The 15,182-nt window shown below is 31.9% G+C and overlaps 1 protein-coding gene across 2 annotated transcripts; it reads right to left on the bottom strand.

Annotated features, from left to right (window-relative positions):
- Positions 1-386: 386 nt before the first annotated feature.
- LOC132735803 (pleckstrin homology domain-containing family F member 2-like) lies at positions 387-14,606 on the bottom strand. Of its 2 annotated transcripts, none has more exons than XM_060722807.1 (9): positions 14,463-14,606; positions 11,222-11,286; positions 9,992-10,129; positions 9,055-9,118; positions 5,889-6,014; positions 4,909-5,024; positions 2,018-2,162; positions 1,386-1,468; positions 387-1,089 (listed from the first exon to the last, which is right to left on the bottom strand). In XM_060722807.1, exons 1-9 carry the CDS (start codon positions 14,476-14,478, stop codon positions 1,066-1,068), a joined length of 777 nt encoding a protein of 258 aa, XP_060578790.1. In that variant the 5' UTR covers positions 14,479-14,606; the 3' UTR covers positions 387-1,065. The 2 variants fall into 2 exon arrangements, with proteins under 2 accessions (XP_060578790.1, XP_060578789.1); XM_060722806.1 differs by lacking the exon at positions 14,463-14,606 and adding an exon at positions 12,237-12,285.
- Positions 14,607-15,182: the final 576 nt, after the last annotated feature.

Below are 15,182 nucleotides of genomic sequence, written 5' to 3'. Positions count from 1 at the left end.
GTAAGATATTTTCATTATTTTGGGGTTTTTATTAACTTAATTTTCCAACTAGTTCATCAGAATAATAAATAACATTTAGTTTTTTTTTTAAGTAAAAACATTCATCATTATTCCTAAATACTAGTTTGAACATATCAAGTAAAAACTTATTGATAACCTTAATGGTTTGTTTGTTTGTTTGTTTTTGGGTTTTACGTCACATCGACACAGTATAGGTCATATCGCGACGTTCCAGCTTTACTGGTTGAGGAAGACCTCAGGTGCCCTTCCGTGCATTATTTCAGGCACAAACAGGTACCTGAGTAGAACCACCGACGTTCCGTAAGCTAGCTGGATAGCTTCCTCACATGAAAGAATCCAAAGTCCCTGAACCTTAATGGCCTAGAGTAATTTTCTTAATTGGGTAAAATATGGAACATGGATGTTAAGTATGGAAATGGTAGTAGGCTAAGCGAAAAAAAAAAACTGAAAAACAAACAAAAACTGTATAAAGTAAGAATTTTTCTCAATAAAGTTAATAACTTTTTAACAATTGTCAAGCAATGTTCATTGTTAAGTTCTACTTGTTTTTTGCTGACAAATTACATTATTTGTTCTAGATTTGATCCTTAAATTAAAAGGATCTTATATGTATGCATTCCACTGGCTAACTTTTCTTCAGCTATACACTAACATACTTTTAGTGCAGATAATCACTCCCATGCACATCTAATTATTTTATACTTTATACTTTAATTCAAAGAGCAATAAGATTTTTTTTTATTTTCTAGTAAACAAAATTAACAGGTACTAGTAACAACCTAAATTGCATGAAAATGATTGCAATAAAGAAAAACAAAATAAATCCAAAAGGAAAATAAAAGGAAAAGAATCATAACTATATATGTTTCACATCTGCTATTAATTTGAAACCTGTTTTCGTTTTTCATACAACTCATCTTTTGATTTGAAGTGATGTTCACAGGATGTTCTAAAATCACTATTGTGTTAAAGTAAATTTGTCTACAAGTGAAGTGTAAGATTAGAACTAGCATATCACGCTTATTTTCTTCTTGTTTCCCTCAGTTAATCATAAGTCTGGAACTGGTCCTGAAAAATATGAGAATAATACAGGTTTTAACTAGAACTTAAACAACTTAATTAAATCATTACTGAGAAAGATGCTAGTAATAATTGGCTTCTCGACTATTTATTGAGTTAATTTGGCAAGGTTTTTCTATGTGATGGACTGAGCTTACAACAATAATTGTATCAATAAGATTAATTACCTCGGGTACAACAATAATTGTATCAATTAGGTTAATTACCTCGGGTACAACAATAATTGTATCAATAAGGTAAATTACCTCGGGTACAACAATAATTGTATCAATAAGGTTAATTACCTCGGGTATTCCTTGATATACAGCATCATCATCCTCATCATCTGTATCTTCTCCTGATGAATCATCTGGTGTGTTTGTTATACCTGCAATATCACCATGGAAACAGTATTATATATTTATCCTATATAGTCACTAACATGAGCAGTATATCCACTCATAATGAACTATGATAAAAATATATCATTTAATCCTTGGAAAGCTGATATTAAAACTTTCCTATGTCTTCTTTCAGCTTCAATCTAAAGGGTCTATCTGTCAAGAAATGGACAAAAAAAATAATAACCAGTGCAAAAAAAAAAAAAAAAATCAGGGCAAACAAAGTAAAAAAAGTGTATAACTTTGCAAAAATATTACCAGGAATATATGTCTATTGATATGGCATTATATTTTGATAAACAAGTACTGGGTTCACAAAGTTTGAAGTAAATACCTTTTCATAGTTCCTGAGAAAATGGACATAACATAGAGTTTAACCAGTGCCGAACGCCTTCAAGAGGGTTGTGACCATAGTTCAACTTTTCTTCTTAAGATAAATGGAGCTAATAAAAAAACCTAAATGTTTCAAATTTCACTTAATGTTTGTTTTTCACTACTTTCAGAAGATCTTTTTATCTTACTGTAATTGCACAAACCTGATTCTGATGGGTTCTTTGCGCTGGAAAGTTTTCCGAAACAAGTAAGGCATACTCTGAGTGGTTTAGATGATTGTTGAGGTAACAGCCATCTTTTACTAGAACAATCATCACAGACAACTAACCCACACTTCCTACAATGATGCTGTAATAAATATTATATATATTTATATTTAATTTATTTATAAATACAACTTCATCACATATCCATGCTGCTTCTCCAACTCTGTGGAAAAACAAACAAGAGCACCGCATGATGTGCTAAGGCTCACCTGTAAAGGGCAACCTGTTCTTATTTCGGTAATGTGACAAACAGAATATCATACACTTTTATATCTTCTTTATTAAGTTCAGTTATAGAACTATTTTTTATTACATTGACATTTACAATAAAATGAGTATTTGTAATGCTTGGCAGATAAGGATAAGATGCCTCTAGATACATGCCACTTTGGGTGATATTTGAGACTCAGATTGAAATATAATATGATAATGGCTAGCTTAAAACATTTACTTTCACAGTAATTTACCTATAGTGTCTAAAAATAACCAAAAATAATCATAATAGTAAATCTGAAAGTAGCAGGCTAGAAACTAGAACTGCCACTATCATGGTGAGAATACCCCCGCATACCACTTTGTCAGAATCAACAGTGGCCATTTAGAGCTCAAGGACAACCTCCCTGCCAAATCTGAGGTTACTAAGCCAGTGCATCGCTAAGTTATGTATTCTACATGATTCAAATGTGAAAATGTCAAAATCAGTACACTGCCGACAGGCATTCTTTAGCAATTGAGAAGAAAAGCTTTTTTTTTGTCAAGGTCCCTGTGACCTTGACCTTTGATCCAATGACCTCAAAATCAAAAGGGGTCATCTACTAATCATGACTAACCTCCATTCCAAATATGAAGACTGTGGGTCAAAGGCATCTTAAGTTATTGGGCAGACAAGCTTTTTATAGTCAAGGCCCCTGTGACCATGACCTTTGACCTGGTGACCTTAAAGTCAATAGGGGTCATCTACTAATCATGACTAACCTCCATGCCAAATATGAAGACTGTGGGTCAAGAATCTTAAGTTATTGGACGGACAAGCTTTATGAAGTCAAGGCCCCTGTGACCTTGACCTTTGACCTGGTAACCTCAAAGTCAATAGGGGTCATCTACTAATCATGACTTACCTTCATGACAAATATGAAGACTGTGGGTCAAAGGAATCTTAAGTTATTGGGCGGACAAGCTTTTTAAAGTCAAGACACCTGTTACCTTGACCTTTGACCTGGTGACCTCAAAGTCAATAGGGGTCATCTACTAATCATGATTAACTTCCATGCCAAATATGAACTGTGGGTCAAAGGAATATTAAGTTATTTGGCGGACGAGCTTTTTGAAGTCAAGGCCCTTGTGACCTTGACCTTTGACCTGGTGACCCCAAAGTCAATAGGGGTAATCTACTTATCATGACTTACCTCAATGCCAAATATGAAGACTATGAGTCAAAGGAATCTTAAGTTATAGGGCGGACAAGCTTTTTGAAGTCAAGGCCCTTGTGACCTTGACCTTTGACCTGGTGACCTCAAAATCAATAGGGGTCATCTACTAATCATGACTAACCTCCATGCCAAATATGAAGACTGTAGGTCAAAGGAATCTTAAGTTATAGGGCGGACAAGCTTTTTGAAGTCAAGGCCCCTGTGACCTTGACCTTTGACCTGGTGACCTCAAAATCAATAGGGGTCATCTACTAATCATGACTAACCTCCATGTCAAATATGAAGACTGTAGGTCAAAGGAATCTTAAGTTATTGGGCGTACAAGCTTTTTGAAGTCAAGGCCCCTGTGACCTTGACCTTTGACCTGGTGACCTCAAAATCAATATGGGTCATCTACTAATCATGACTAACCTCCATGCCAAATATGAAGACTAAAAGTCAAAGGAATCTTAAGTTATTGGGCGGACAAGAAAACGGACAGCCGGCCGGACGGACGGCCGGACGGACGGACAACCTGATTCCAGTATACCCCCCTTACAACTTTGTTGTGCGGGGGTATAAAAATGTTATTACAGCAAAATGGTAAAAAGTTTTATATCAAATGAACATGAGTTCAAACCCCATCAGGGGCAAGTCGTTGTTTCCATGAACAAGAATATTACACTCATTGCTCATAACTGTTGGATTCAGAGAATGGATTCTAAAGTATGTCTTTGAGCTTTAAACTTTCTATAGAAACTAAAAAACCAACATGAAAAGTGAAATGAAAAGTGTATTCTCAAACATACACTCGTACTTAAGCCGTTTCTTCAACTCCAGCTTTTAACTTTTCTTGAAAAATTGATACTTTATTACAGTTTGATGCCTTTAAAAAGGTAGAACCACTTATCTAGTTAATATCAAGTTTATATTATCATATATATAATTATCTACAACACTACAAGTATAAATTTATTTTACACCCTGATCCCATAGAGCTTTAAAATTTTTTATTAAGCATTAACATTTAATTTCATTTCTGTATAATAAAGCCTATTTCCTTGTCAAAACAAGATAATAGAGCAACAAGAAAGGGGAAGAATAAGGAAGGTAATCAGCACACCTTTTACAGTAATTACTTACACAAAAAAGCCACACAAAATTTTTTAACTGAAACTTGAGAGATCAAACTTTTTCTTTTTGACTTGATTACTTATTTAGCCAACGGTTAATTTAACTAATTTTCAGACACTCCTAAGACGTAGCTTATGCTACTGTCATATAAGTTAACACAGTCCTTTTGGATTCTAATGATCTCAAGGTTGAAAGGTAGACACTCTAAAGCACCTGGTCATCACCTCTCATGTAATTCCATTAGTTTTTATTTTATCAGGAAATATCGTAAAATTGTTCACTTACCCTTCGATTAAGCATAGAGAACTGAGAGCGTTTACAATGCATACATTTAGAGGCGGAAGAGTCAGGTACCGCAAACAGGCGATTCATTCTCATGTCACATAATTGTGTCAATCCTCCTTGACAACCAAAATTTGATTGAGTAAAGGGTCAAATTGTTCCAGGTCAAATGTCATCTGAATTCAAAGTCAAATTTGTTATTTACATTTTAGTAGACCTATAATCTATTCTTTCGCTCAGAATGCCATGATGTTATTAAGCATAATAATATCTAGCTACACGTATTGCTAAAGCTATGTTCATGCAGCCCAACTTGTGGATCATTCCTATCAAGTTTCATAAAAATCTGCCAATTGAGCCTAAAAAAAATGGTTACCTATTTCATTTTTTAATAGCTTTCTATTAAATTTTGTAGTGTCCTGTTGGTTCCAAAAATTGCAAAATTTCAGACATTCACTCACTCTGTTTTTCTAGGATAATTATTCTCATAGTGAAAAATGAACCAGATGCTGCAGTGGCATTCAAACGATATAACACTAGTTAATAAAAATTTGACACAACGTCATTTGCATTGTATTCAAACATAGCGTAAAGCATGCCAATGTTAGCTTATTACATTATAGGAATGCCAATGAAACAAGACTCTTTTTCAAATGTAAACTGTTATTATTTAGGACATATCATAAATATAATATCATATTCATGTAGATTAATGACTTAATTTATTGAACTCCTTGAAAAGTATGTCTCGCCAGAGACTTACAAAATATGATTTTATTCTACTCGTTCAATAAATTCTGTATAAAATCTACACTCATTTAATATGCTCTATTTAATACATGAAAAAATCCAAAGTCCCCCGTCAGGATTTGAGTCTCTGTTTGCATTCACAACCACAACAATGAGTCAGCAACCTTCTGCCAATGGGGAGCTATATAATTTAATTTGGTTAAATCTATTACACATTAATGTTACTATCTTACTTTTATGGAGTAAATCAGAAACACATTTTTTGATATGAGAGATCCATTGTTGTTTCTCTACCCCTGTTGCTGCATATACAACAAATGACTTCTTTGGACTGATCAACTTCCAACCATTTCTTAAATCTGGAAAAAAATATACCGATAAATAAACAGTATAAAAGTAAATATTTGTTATTAGTTATAAAGAATTTTATATTAATACATTTATTACAGTACAATGTATATTGTTCATTTTAATACTGCATGTTTGTAACGTCACTTTTCATTGGATAATTGTGACATTTTATATTCTGTCAAACAATCTTTAGTAGAATTCTGCAATTTATATATTGTATATGAAACATCACGTCCATAGATTTGTATTATCATTTGGCAAGTTCAAAACTGTTCTAATACAAGTAAAATAGTTGTGATTTGATGTAGCCTTAGACATATACTACCCCAAAAATTGCTAATAACTTGTCAAAATATGCATGAATTCTACTTCTGTAATACGATTACATTTTCAAACTAAAAATAGTGAAATCTGTCATATTTTGTGTGATACAAAGTGACACCTGGATAGTAACACTAGCCATTTATACATTTTTAAACCATAAACATACAAAAACTGCCTTAACGCTTTTTTATAACTTAACTCTTCACATGCTGCCATTTACTTTGTATGAGCATAACTAAAACAAGCTATTGAACCTACCAAGTGGATTCAAGATGTTAGTAAACAAATTTATTAACAAAATACAAATCTTTTAGAAACAATGATTGTATTTTTTGCACCATAACTTATAAACTGTCAATTTCAACACCAAAGTGTCAGTATATTATTTCGACAAAGTTTATTTACCGGGGAAAAAAAAAAAGAGTTCAAAATTCATTATAAGCTTCAGTGATCCTTTTGGGTTTTTTGTTGGTTTTTATGATGCACCAACACAGTATAGGTCATATTGGGACATCCCAGCTATACTGGTGGAGAATCCTCAGGTGTTAAAAAACAACAACAACAACACACACCCACACTCAAACATTAAACTATCTAATATGCAAATTAGTCAGATCTTATTAATTATATTTACCATACTGATATATAACTCATATGACCTATGTTTATGTATCTAAAATTTGTCATAAAAAATAAGGAAATTATGTTTATACAACCTTGTCATATTATTACGATGTGGGATTTTAAAGTAAATCCTATAAGGAATGAAGAAGTTGGAGTGAAAATACCAGTTTCTCAAAAAAAATCTAAGTTCAAGGGGGACATAATTCTGGAAATAGTCTTGCTAGATTATTTAACCTTCTCAAAAATGTTGAGTGATAATAAGAAACATATATATGAAGTTTGAAGTAGATACATTAGGAAATAAAGAAGTTATTTAAAAAAGACAACATTTTTTCCCCTAAAAAATCTAAGTTCAAGGGAGGTAATACTGATATTTTTTGTGCTAGAGTTATAAACCTTGTCACATATGATGTGGTTGATGACCAGAAACTTATATTTAAAGTTTGAAGTAAACACCTTAAGAAATAAAGAACATATAGTGAAAAAGCTGAAAAATTTAAATCAGAAATCTTGAAATTCAGGCTATTTGTTGCCATAGCAACCAGAATTTTCAACATAGGAAGAAAAAAAAAAGATGTGCATAATCTCCAGACTGCCATCTACCCATATTTCAAGTTTCATAAAAATATTTTCAGTACTTTTTGAGTTATCACTGGATCCAGTTTATGTGTTAAATTTGCCATATTTTCAGAGTATTTGTTGCCATAGCAACCAGAATTTTCAACATAGGAAGAAAAAAAAAAGACGTGCATAATCTCCATACTGCCATCTATCCATATATCAAGTTTCATAAAAATATTTTCAGTACTTTTTGCGTTATCGCGGGATCCAGTTTTGTGGACGGACGGACTGACAGACTGACAGACAGACGGACAGACAGACGGACAGACGGACGGAGGGTAAACCTAAAGTCCCCTCCGGTTAAACCGGTAGGGGACTAATAAGATTTGTAACAAATGTCTGTTTGCTAGCACATGCATTAATCTAGAGGATTCAACAAAATAATTTGACTAAATAAAAAAAAAATTATCAATTACAAAAAAAAATCTAAAATCTTAACAAAAATCTGAGCTAACTAAACAAACATAACAGATTTGAATTTTCTTTTAAGTAATGAAGGAAAAATTAATAAATTTAAAATTATTTCTTCTACTCTGCAGATAACATAGATGTTTCAAGAGAAAATGGGTACAGCTGGGTAACATGGAATCACCATTAAACCAAAGAGTTAATTAATACTTCATTAGGAAGCTTTTGAATGTTGTAATAAAAGTTCAAAGAATACATATACTATTTCCACACAGCACAAAAATGAATAAAATATTTACCATAATGATCTGAAAAAACATACAACATATAATAAGCTGCATGCTTGACATGCTCTAACACATTCTAAATACCTGGAATTACTGTTATTAAGAAAGAACAATAAAAAAAGAAAATAGAGTCAAATTTGTCATAGGAAAAAAGACATTTTATCATTTAATTTGTAATAAACAAAATCACAAAGGGCTATAATTCATACTAGAGTCTGACAAAATCCATGTAAGAGTTATGGGAAAAAATATAATGATCAGCAAAGAATAATAATTTATGGGTGGAAAACTGAAAAACTGGAATAAATGATTTTTTCACTTTAAAATTATTTTTTTTAAATCATATTCTTGAAAGCATGCCAATTTTAAATAAATCCTATGAAACAGTATTCATTCTGTCTTTGCCTATATGATAACAGTTTACTGTAGTGAACATTTTTAATGCGGAACAGGTGCTCAATATTGCAAATTACCTGACTTAAAATACAGGAAATTGAAACAAAAAAACTGTCAAAAAACACTAAGAAACAATTAAGAAAAATGCAAAAAAGTTTTCCCTATATTTAGTAAACATATTATACTCAAGTATTTGTTCAAGTATTAAAATTTAAAAGTATAATATTGACATAAATTGGCACCCTCCATAGCAAATGAAACTGAGTTGAGTGGGATGAAAAACTTTCTATTTGTATTGTAAAAAGTGCCTTTAACTTTCATGCAGAATAAATTTTCCTGAGTGTAGTATAGTATCTACATGTATATATAATATTAAAGTTTCACTTACTTCCTACATCTTCTACACCCTCTATTTTTACATCTTCCAGGGGCATTATATGCTGCTTGTTATACTGAAAACATATCATAAATATACATATAAATATTATACACAGAATAATGCATAAAAATACAGTATAATGCATAATGATACAGAATAATAACATTGTTTTATGACAGTACATCTTAACTGGTAGAGGTAAGCCTCAAATACCTCTCAATGTATTATTTCAGACCTTCGCCTGAAGGTGGCGCGATAGCTCAGTTGGTTAGACCACTGACTGTCACTCCTGAGGTTCCTTGTTCGATCCTGGGTAACACCCTTGGGATTTTTCAGAAACACTTTCAGTGTTTCCCACCTAACTAGAGGTTTACTGGTACGAAACCCAGGTAATCCTCGCATGTATCAGTGCTATACACTGGGCATGTAAAAGAACCAAGGAACCTATTCAATAAGAGCTAGGGACTGGTTCCCGGATTTCTTGTATCTCATAGCTGTCTCTAGTGTCTGCTGAGGTAAGGACCCTTCTGGAAATAAGTGCTTGCACTTTCGTAGGTTATCCTTGACCGCCCGGTCTAAAGAAAATCAATCAATCAATCATTCGCCAGCTCATTAGCTAATTATTCCTCCAACGAAAGAATACATAATCTCAGAAAGACCTCACAATATTCACAAAAAGTTTATAACATTTTTAAAGTAAAAGTTAGAGGAGGAAATAATTTTTGAAACAAAGATGCTCGAGTTATGAACCTTGTCATACATGACGTGAGTAATGACAAATTATCCTAGGTCTAAAGTAGATACCATTTGTGGAACAGTTTATTAGTTTGGTAGAGTCTAGCAAGATTCAATATTTTTATTTTGTTGAAACTATATTAAATGCAGCTCTACAATATTCATGGTAACTCATTCACCTAGTTATAAAGTTATTTATTTTTTCACAAACCTTTTTCTTATTAATAACAATATTTCCATAAACAAGAGCATCATTAAATAGAAAGAACTGTCTAGGCTTTGGCTTCTTTCTACACATCTTTGTCAATACCCCTTCTCCAACCAACACTCGTCCAGGTACAGCCAGGGGCTGGAAAAATAAAGGTAAGTTGATGTTTGAGCCTGAATAACCTGACTTAAAGTTGGAACAGAGAACTGTAAGTAATGTATATACTTTACATCATTGGTAAAAGTTTGAAAGTGAAAGATAGGGGATGCTGTAAGCATTCATGATGTAGAGGCTTTAAGTTTAACATAATTCTGGTGTTTTAATTACAAATGTATATGAATTTTACTTTTCTAGCAAAGCTGCGAGAATCCTTTGGATGCTTGAAATACAGGCAACTTTTATGTATGTATTTCCAGTCATATTTTTGCCTTAAAGTCACATACATCTAGATATTACACAGAGGATATTTGTTTGTTTTGCATGTAAGATTGAAATATAATTTCACTGAGTGAACACCAGATGCAATATTTTCACGAGTGACGTAGCCACGAGTGAAAATATAAAAGCTGGTGTTCACGAATGAAATATATTTCAATCTTATATGTAAAATAAATAAATTTTCTTTTTATTTCATGCTTTTTAAGTGATTTTAAGTATTTTTTACTGATTTTGCCGCGTAACGTCGTGCATTCTCCTTTGTGACGTCATCACACCATGACGTCACATCATCAATTTTGAAATATAGTTCTGTTAAATTTCTCTAATTTTGTTACATTTTTAACATGATGTACGGTAACATCAACTTTCGTTTCCTAAAGAAGCAAAATTTACATATGGCGGCATTTATTTCTGCCTGTTATTCCATTTAGTTTGATTTTCTTTTCATCCGCAATCAGATATAGTCCGGCTACAGTGAAAATTATATTTTATAAATTTCACTAGTGGTTTATCAGAATATAATCATCTGATATATTACAATAAAACACTGGAAAGCATGAAATAAATAGTTATCTTGTCCTTTGGATTATGTTCTTATTTCTTTAAAATTAATACTAGTAAAATGAATGACATTCAATGTTATAACTCTTTTGAAATTCAACTATAAGATTATGGAACCAATATAATTTTACTGTTGCTATATTTTATGAAATATTTCATTATATACAGCTTCTTACCCTTTATATAAAAAACCCCTTCATAATATATCATATATGTGTATTTACGGAAATTTACCTGGCCTGAAGATCCAAAACACTGCTCCACACATGCTATACGTCTAGTATTAGACTCACTATTAACTAAAATGAAAAGAAAATAAGTAAATTGTAAAATGATATTTTCTCCTCATTTCTAAGGTGACAGGGTTATCTAGCAATTTCCTTATTTGTCTGGTCAAAAATGATGAATTTTTTTTATTAATAATCTTCCTGTAATAATCAAGCACAAAATTACTATCTTATAGTGTACCAATTCACTATAATTATATAACCTATACCTGTAGGATATATACTCATCATTATAGCAATAATGTTATAAATTATTGCTTGACATTCTTTTAACAAAAAGATAGACATGTATAATCGTATTTAAACATGCTAAGATAGCACAATAAATATATCTTTCCACTTGTATAAAAGCTTAAGATACATGTATATATTTATCAAATATGACAAATAAAAAAAAATTACAACAAGCAAATTTAAACATTGAGTTTCAGTTACATGTATTAGATAACAAAGGTAACATATTTAAGTCATTTTAATTCCCCATGTATGCACACTTACCTAATTTTCAAAACACTTTTTTTTCCTTTCATTTTTGATGACAAATGTTTAGAACAAATTTTTTTGAAGAACAGATATAAATGTATAATTTTTCTTTAACAAATACATATTTCCTAAACAAAAAAATAAAAATTACCCGCTTGCTAAAAACAGATGAATTACTGAAGTCTTATTTTGTGGTCAATCTAATTTAAATGATTTGGCTTACATTTAATATTCATCAGTTCAGCACTAATAAAAAATTTCAAATGTTATAATAATATTTAATTCCAAATTTGTTTGCACAAACCATTTTTTTCATTCTAAGTGCAAGGCCCTGAAACTGTAAAGTATTAACCTTTTGCAAATTGCATAATGCATATTGTAGCCAATATAATCCTTAGATTATTGTGATTTTTTAAATCTTTTCAAAGTTCAAGGGGAATAACTGTCAAAAAACATCTGACCATGGCCAAAGTACTTACTTGACTTGTATTTTCTGGTAAAATACCAGCACATGCATTGTCAATATCGTACATACATTCCTACAAAAGTTACAGCAGAAACTGAAAATTTCTTTTCTAAGTTCAAGAAGGATAACTCTGTCATAATCATTGGACCAAATCAAACTCAAACTTGACTTGTATTTTCTGGTTCATAAATACCTACAAATGCGATTTCAACCTTATACATACATTTCTGCAAAAGAAAGAGTGCGGACAGAAAATCAAATTTTTTAACAAGATTCAAGAAGGATAACTCTATCAAAAATCATCAAACCATCATGGCATGACCTGCTTAATCCTATCAAAATGATATCTATATGTCAAATCTGAATTGAATGTTTACATCTGTTTGGCTCCAAAGTTAGAGAGGAATAACTCTGTCAAATTCATGAAACCAGGACCAAATTCTAACTTGACCTGTGTATTCCTATGACATATTCATATCTTAAATTCGAATTGAATGTGTACAGCTGTTGGAGAGTTAGTGAATGGAAACTGAAAATTTCTTATTTTTTTCTAAGAATAAGATAAAGGGTTAAACTGCCAAAAATCATTGAACCCTGACCAAATTCATATGTCAAATTTACATTGAATGTGTACATTTGTTAGGAAGATAATGAATGAAAACTGAACATTTCTGTAAGGGTTATAACTGTCAAAAATCATCGAACAATGGCCAAATTTGAACTTAAGGTAGTACACCCCTAATGCACATTGAAGAGTATTCAAATAGGCTAGAATCACAGTAAAGTGTAATGAAACTGAGGGGCACGGGTTCAAACCCCAGAAGGGGCAAATTTATTTCTTTCTTTTTTTTTCTTTTTAACATTTTTTATTAATCTCTCAAATCCATTATGGAAGAAAAAAAGTGTTTCATTTTAATTATATGATTTTTGCAGTCATTTATTTACTAAATAATGCCAAATTTAATAGAAAATATGATACCACATATTTTCAAAGTTTAATAAAATAAAAACTACACAGTAAAAGTATTTTATATTTTGAAGGACCAACCAATATACATGTAAGAAAATTTAGGCAAACTTTGAAAACAGCCCCTTATTGTGGAAAATTTTAGGGATATTTTAAATAAGGCTTTTTACGCAGGGAAATGGTCAAATAAGTGTTAAAAATAGGTGGGGTAGGGTAACATTTTTATACATACTAAAAACATTTCGTTTAAAAACAATCATTTTGTTTGTCTAATTTGTTACCTAAATGTCATTATTTGTTTCTTAGCAATGACTAATAGGAAAACATTTTTCATAATGATGATATTATAGATTATTTAGAGTTTCCTCATTTCTGAAAAAAGCCCTTCTAATGGCAAAGTTTTAGTTCAGAAAAATGTCCATAACTCATAAACCAAACGGTAAATTTTGTTTAAATTTTGCATACAGGTGACATTTAAGGCATATAACTGTCCTATGTTGTCAATTTTACAGTTCCTTATAGTGCCCATTAGGGGTGTTCTACCTTAAGTCGCTTTTTCCTATGATATATCAATGTGTCAAATTGAGTTGAATGTGTACAACTATTGCCAAGATAATAAGGGAAAGGTAAGTCAAAATATACTGACGTGCCAAAGCTTGATTCTGAGATATTTTCGTGCTGGGTCAGAATCTTGCTTGTAGAGGCAAGATATTGCCCGGACACTAAAATAGCACAATATCTTGTGGCGCAACTTACAATTCGTTGGACTAGGGAAAGGTTAATTATATGAGCATGTTGTATCTGCAGAAGGGAAGAAATTTGTTAAATACAGGAATAAGCCACTTCAAACAGCTTTGCTGTTGGGTTAACCCTTAGTGACTTGGTTAACTCGCTGTTTTATAGATGAGATGTCCGTGGTTCAACTCAAAGTCAGTGCCTGAGGGTTTTTCTAGTTTACATTCAATTCCATTCACTCACATACGTAAAATAACTTGAACGAATTGCCACATTTACGCATTTTTTTTCTTCATTATATCACATTTTCAATTAAACAATACTATACTGCACGGGTTTCTTAACCTTCATCTGTTCAAGGGTTGTTTTTTTACATATTTTTGGGGTATTTAATTTTGAGTACGAATAAATAAATTATCAATCGAGCATGACAGTTAAGCGAATAACTGATAGAAATTTTAAATGATACCAGTTCATGTAATCAAATAGTATAACAATTAAAATGTTGAAAGAATAAAATAGAAATAAAAAAAATACCAAGTCTGTCAACCATCTTGTGAACTTGAATCACTTCCGCATTCGAAATCACTCCGTCTCATGCCGTTATTTTTCCGGAGTAGAATGACATCAAAATAAAAATAATCTCAACGTAAATAAATTTTGCTCAATTTGAAGAGCTAGTCGCTTCGTGGAATTAAAAAGACCGTGTTTATAATAGAATTTAAGTAATTGTATATACCCTTCAGTATATATCTGTATTTTTCTTGCTCCATAATTTGCCTTTCTAGTGTTTCAGTAATGATGATTCAAAACAGGGTCTTAGGATATATGTTGCCTGCTTTTTAAATTTGTCTTTTGACGTCATATCTGTGATATGCAGGCTTCATAACCTCAGATCTTCAAAATTCCATTTTATTTAGTTCCGCCCATTGTTTTCTCGTTTAGGGCAAAAGCATTCTTTTACTTGGGGACCATGCATACGCCGCTTTTCATGGAATGGCACTACAGTGTCGCATTGAAGGTTCCATGATAACCGCCGTGTGAACACATCTGTGGATGTTTCTAAATTCAAAATTTCACCATTTTCGTGTTAAATGTTGAATTCTGCTTAAGCCGGTGCTAGGGGGCGTGGACGGTAACTTGCACTTTCCAGTACCGTCCATGAACAGGCTCAATCAAACCGAGCCTGCAACATTTTCAATTTTGTTGTGTTGGACTTTCGTTAGGGATTCTGTTTTTCTCTATTTTATCCTGTTC

This window comes from Ruditapes philippinarum, unplaced genomic scaffold (genome assembly GCF_026571515.1).
Source record: "Ruditapes philippinarum isolate M1 unplaced genomic scaffold, ASM2657151v2 ctg8604_1_1_1_1, whole genome shotgun sequence".
In the NCBI taxonomy this organism is placed as follows: domain Eukaryota; kingdom Metazoa; phylum Mollusca; class Bivalvia; order Venerida; family Veneridae; genus Ruditapes; species Ruditapes philippinarum.
This window is presented reverse-complemented; position numbering and strand designations above follow the sequence as displayed.